General features: G+C 35.5%; 1 protein-coding gene across 1 annotated transcript; it reads left to right on the top strand.

The window, feature by feature from the left end:
• The first annotated feature begins 1,938 nt into the window (after window positions 1-1,938).
• LOC112039973 (uncharacterized protein At2g29880) lies at window positions 1,939-3,753 on the top strand. The gene is made up of 2 exons (XM_024072875.1): window positions 1,939-2,265; window positions 3,166-3,753. The coding sequence occupies exons 1-2, from the start codon at window positions 1,939-1,941 to the stop codon at window positions 3,751-3,753; spliced, it is 915 nt and encodes a 304-aa protein (XP_023928643.1).
• The last annotated feature ends 2,159 nt before the right edge of the window (window positions 3,754-5,912 follow it).

Here is a 5,912-nt window from a genome sequence, read left to right as displayed (position 1 = left end):
CATGCTATGAAAAATGTTCCTAGTTTTTCCTTCTTCTCAGACTTGCGGTCACATTTGTCAATCTGTGTTCCAAGACTTCTTTACTGTTTGTAGTGTTGTGGCTCCTTTTAGTTCACTTCAGACTAGTAAAGAGTTTGGATTTTTGGCTTTCTTTCATGCTTTCTTAAGAACTAGGCAGTGCAGTCAATGTTTATTGCTGCATTTGCATGATTCAAAAGCTATGTAGACATGGTTTAATGCGTTAATTTTTTATGTTAATTTTGGTGGATTTATCATCATGTTTGAAAAAAAAAAAAAAAGTAGGCAATTTTTGTGGAGCCATGGTGTTGAGTTTAATTGAAAAATATTAATTAGGGTAATTTATGACTTTGATCTACAATTACATGTTCTTCAAATGTGCAATTCTTGTTAAGCCACTTTGTTAGAATGAGTTTGAAGTTAATGCCTGAGTTTGAAGTTAATCCACTTTGTTAGAAATGTCTGATGCCCGTTTGATCTTTTTGAGTGGTATATATGATCTGACCGATGGGGTTTGTGACTTTTTTGTCTCTTTTATGTTGCACTGGAAATGGCAGTCTATATTTTGTTGTGGCATGTGAGTCCCATGTTCTCCTTCTTTGAAAAGGGGTTTTCTGTGTATTATAGTAATTTCTTTCCCAACTGAGTCAAACTGGACTTTGCATGTCAATCTTAACCCTTTCATGCAAATTTCAAAAAATTCTCCTTTCTGAAATATTGTGTAGCTTTTGCAGAATGTTACATTAACTAATAGGCATAATCCAACTGTTTCTCTTTTAAGATTTTGCAATTCTAGTATGGTTTGTTTTCTTCCATTAGAAATTAAGGTTCAAATTCCCTTCCTTTATTATTGTGAATGAGGTGTGAGTTTAGCTCTTTATCATAAGCCACGTTATTGTTTTTTTTTCCCCTACTATTTGTGAGTCCCTTACTTATTTTACTTAGCTATTACCTTTTATTTGTAATACTTTATTGCAAGAATCTAGATAAGTTGCTCACAAATAAATACTTCACTATCAACAAAAAAGGCAAGTCATGAGATACATGAGTTGAGACTCACTAGAGTTTGTAGAATAATTTGACTTGAGTAATGTTAAAGATTAAAGCTACTACAAAATTTATTGAATTATATTTACAGGTCACCAACCACATTCATTGGTGACATCATTTTATAAGCATATTCTATTCAGCTAGAAACATTTTAAAATCTTAATCAATCATGGTAAACAAAAGTGTATTATATTTTGATACATCATATCAATAACTTAAATAAATAATAAAATAGTCTTTATAATTGATCACTTAAATATTAGGCATGTAACAAACTATGTCCCCTCTTCTTTACTCACTGCTCAACCTATCTCTATTTGAGTATGAATTTGTGCTTAATTGAATACAAGTGTGTGGTTTTCCTCTGTATTTTCCTTTGCTATGTTTTTGTTTTTTTTTTTTTTTGGTTATGGGGCTTTAAATTCACTTATAGTTGTAAACAATTATTGGGTATACATTGGTAAAGCAGAAATTGCATGTGCAATAATAAATAACTAACTAAAGAATTTGTGTAATACATATGATATAATTATATTCAAACTTGTAAAATATAAATTTTTGGGTTAAGTAGTATCTAATATATCATATTGAGCGGTGTTATCAATCCTAACAACCAATTAATTGCTAAGAACAAGAGTTCTATATTGCTTATACTTAGAATTTCCGACAATCATTTATATTGAACCAACTATTACATTCCAAACTTAGCTGTATCCTCTATGCTGTAAAGATAACTTTCCAGATTTAGACCTTACTTTGAAGTTAATGCTTGCTGCTTGGTAGTTTTTAGTGAGTACCTAAAATGTTTGTTAATCCATATTATACAACTCGAAATGACAATTAGCTGTAAGTATACCACAATTTATTTAGATGGATGAGAGAGCGGCTGATGCGGAGGAGAGGAAGTTGTGGCCTACTGCAGTTGAGAGGCATTTCATAGAAGTGTTGTTAGAAGAGGATGCAAAAGGGAATATACCCCAAGGTGTGTTCAAGACTGGAACCTGGACAACTGTTACGAAGGAGTTTAACAAGCGCACGAATAGAGGTTTCAACAAGACACAACTTACACAAAAATACCAACGAATGAAAACCCAACACCGCACGTTCTCCCAGCTCATTGCACGTACAGGAATGGGATGGGACCCCAGTTCAAATACTGTGACGGCCAGTGAGGAAGCATGGGCTGCTGCATTTGCGGTAATTCCTTTAACATACTTCAAACTATTGTACTTTTGTGAATTATTCTCAGTTGTATTGTGCTTAGTTGGATCTATTGGTGTTAATGTGCAATGGGCTTTGTTTATCCAGCTGCTTTTGTGCTTGTCCTTTTTTTTTGGGCTATGAATCTGATTCTAGCTACTACTATATAGCTACGGCGTCCATATCATATACTATATTTGTTAATCTTTTATAGACTTTTCATGATGGATGATTAAATTCTCATTTGGAAATTTGAGACGACATGTATGCTCTTTGTCCGCTTGTCCTAACTAAGAAGTAAACAGCGTTTTAAAGGCATTTCCATATACGTATATGATTATAATAAAGTTAGTCCTTTTCCCAAACTGAAATTATGGTTCATGTCAAGTTGTGAACAACATGTAACAAAATCAACTTATAGACGTTGGGACCTACAACCAACTTCCCGAGTCATGCCCTTTCGTTCTTTACCACATTAATTGCGGAACATATTACAATAATTTGCACAGAAAAGAATCTTGCTGAAGAATTGGTCCTGATCTTACAAACAAATATGTTTGTGCTTCTGTTTTGTTCTTCATACTGTTTGTCCCTTTGAGGTAGTGATGAAATTATGTTGTAGTATATCGAACCATGCGATGCTTAGAACATAGTAATAAGTGATTAGGCACCTCACAAAGAACACAAATTGTTCAAATAAAAAGGCTCTTCTGTTAGCATTACTTCCAGTTATATATGTGACAATTTGGTATAAAGTTTGATGACATGTTGTTACTGTTTCTGTTATTGGTATATAAGAGTGGATGGTTAATATAGGGTTATTATAATTACCCATCTGACTTGTATTGAGTTTTATATGAATAAGCCATCTAACCCATTTTATATGGTTGTTAATAGGTCAATCATAAATTCCGGGAGTTCAAAAAAAAGGGGCTGCGACACTATGATCTGATGGGCCAGCTTTTCAACTCAAACACAGCCACGGGTTTCCTCCAAATGTCATCTGCCCAACCAGCTCCCAACAGTGATGAAGAGAGAGAACTTGATGCAGCCTTCCTATCTGAGGGGGTACATGTCAATGTAAACTTAGATGGTGTGGATGATGTGGAGGAGCTGCCCACACCGAGTGAAGCCCAAAGCCAGAGGCAAGCTGAAAAGCGACCATCTGAACCATCTACTTCAAGCGGAAAACGGAGGAGAGGCCACTCCCTTGAGTCCATGACCGCGGCAATATGGGGTTTTACTGATATGAGGAACCGTGGGGGGAAAAAGTCCACCAACACTGTAGAGTCTGGTGTGGGGGCTGACTCTGAGACAATTACACAAGCTGTAACTCTCCTCAACCAGCACACTGATGTGGATCATGTCACCTACTGCAAGGTTGTGCAGGAGCTGCATAATGCCAAGAGTCGAGCTGCTTTTTTTGCAATGACAGTTGATAGAAGAAGGGCCTGGATTGAGTTTATTGGGGGTGGATTGCAGTAGTGGTGCTTGTGGTTGATAGCCTAGGCAGTTAATCGATGATATGCGCCATGTATATAGCCTAGGAAGTTAGTTAGTACTCTAGTGTGCCTTAATGTGAATAGGAAAAGTGTGTATTATGTTAATATGTAGGACAATGTTTGAATGCTGCCTGTGTTTATTATGTTGACTGCTGTGGACATCTATGCTACCTATGTAACAAATATGTTTTGTGGTTGTCACCCTCTTCTATGAATTTCTTTGTTTTGGTGACATATATGTGTGTGTGTCTGTGTGTGTGTATTAGTGGTATATGTGTATACAGTTGTGGTTGTCACCACATATGCTGAAATTCTTCATTTGCACGTCAGTCTGATCTCTGGTTTCAGTGGTTGCTCAGCTGAATCTTTTTGATCTCAACTTATGTGTGATGCTTAGATATTAATATGGATATATATGTATATATATATATACTTACTTCTCAAAAAAGAAAAAGAAAATGTGATGTTTTCTTTATGTGGTACACACAGTAACAGCTATATATATATATATATATATCTACTGCTTCCAGCAATGGTTACACAGTTATATAGATGCAGAAATATACACAGTTATAAGCTTTTCCACCTTATAGATGCAGAAATATATGTATGAGTGCTTTGGTTTTTTTTTTTTTTTTTTGGTTCATTCATTATTGTCTATGCTTTTTTTATGGGAGTGGGAACTAGTGCTCACTTCATTGGTGCATATATTAGCTTTTTTGTTTGCTGGGAATGGTTTGATGAATTCCATTTATAGGACCTTTATTGGGACTGTTTGTGCTTATAACTTAACTCATTAATGCATTCAATTTGGTGTTATATCAGGTGGAAAAGCTTATCCAATCCTTATATAATTATATTTCATTGATATGGTGCATAATTAGGCATGTTATTCCTAATTTGTCTTTTATTTTTTTAAATTTCCAAAAAGTCCACCAATGCATTCACTTTTGCAAATTTATTTATATGTGTCACATATCTGCTTCATACATTGTCAGCTATGCCAAGAAACCTTAATTGCATTGACCATACAAGTCACATTGGATTGAAGGAGTATTTGGCTCATCCCTTGACTTATATATGCACACAGCTTATATTATATATATATACTTAATTACTCAGAATTATAAATACCATTATGCAGAAATATTATACGCATTTATACTCATTTATATATATACTAACTTATATATATACATACAACAATATATATATATATATATATATATATACATATAGCGATATATATATATATATGTGTGTGTGTGTGTGTACTTCTTTATAGTGGCTGATGTGAACTTATTCCCTGCCCACAGGTGTGATTTAGTTATGGCCGACACCGATTCAGATCGTGATTCAGGCATGGCTGAGTCCGATTTAGATGAGTATGATAGTGACGTGGAGCTTGAGATTGCCACAACCTACGTTCAGTTGTGCATAGAGTACGTGCAAAAGTACTACATGAAGCGACCGATGTGCACTAGTATCTTGACTGGGAGGTCATATGTGATTGAAGTACTAGAAGGAAATCCCCAAGTGTGTTACGACATCTTCTGCATGGACAATACTATTTTTAGGCACTTGTGTAATGAGTTGAAGCGGCTGCACCTACTAGAGGAGGACACTGGTATTGTTTCAGTTGAGGAGGCCGTTGCGACAGTGCTATTTACTGTTGGACACAATGCTGACTACCGACTAACTGCCAACCGCTTCCAACATTCTCTCGAGACCATTCAAAGGCGGTTCCGGCGTGCCTTGCATGCTATCCATGCTTGGGGATGTCTCATCATCCGGCCCGACGCTGATGCAGCTGAGCTTCCTCATTCCCTTCGAGGGAATGAGAAATATTATCCATGGTTTGAGGTATGCTTTGATTTTTCTTTTTTTGTTAATTCACTTGTCAGTTTCTCTCTATTTTCATTCTCCTATGCACTCTCTTTTTAAAGAATCCTCAACTTTCTTTCCCAAGTTGTGTGTGCATTGTGTATTGTCAGTGTATTGAGATCCAAGTAAATTAACCAAGTTCAATTGGGTGCTAACTTAGAGATCATTTTGAACCTAACATCTAGAAAGAACGAAGCAGTGGAATTTCTCATATTGGTGTACTCATGTATTACTTAAGGATCGTTTTATATGTAATCT

Source organism: Quercus suber, unplaced genomic scaffold (genome assembly GCF_002906115.3).
Source record: "Quercus suber isolate HL8 unplaced genomic scaffold, Cork oak 2.0 scaffold_565, whole genome shotgun sequence".
Classification (NCBI taxonomy): domain Eukaryota; kingdom Viridiplantae; phylum Streptophyta; class Magnoliopsida; order Fagales; family Fagaceae; genus Quercus; species Quercus suber.
This window is presented reverse-complemented; position numbering and strand designations above follow the sequence as displayed.

What these genes read in the sequence shown, in the direction of transcription:
- LOC112039973 (XM_024072875.1), top strand. Translation starts at nt 1,939, where the DNA reads ATGGATGAGAGAGCGGCTGATGCGGAGGAGAGGAAGTTGTGGCCTACT. An exon ending in CATGGGCTGCTGCATTTGCG is followed by an intron (nt 2,266 to 3,165) that starts GTAATTCCTTTA and finishes GGTTGTTAATAG; the next exon opens with GTCAATCATAAATTCCGGGA.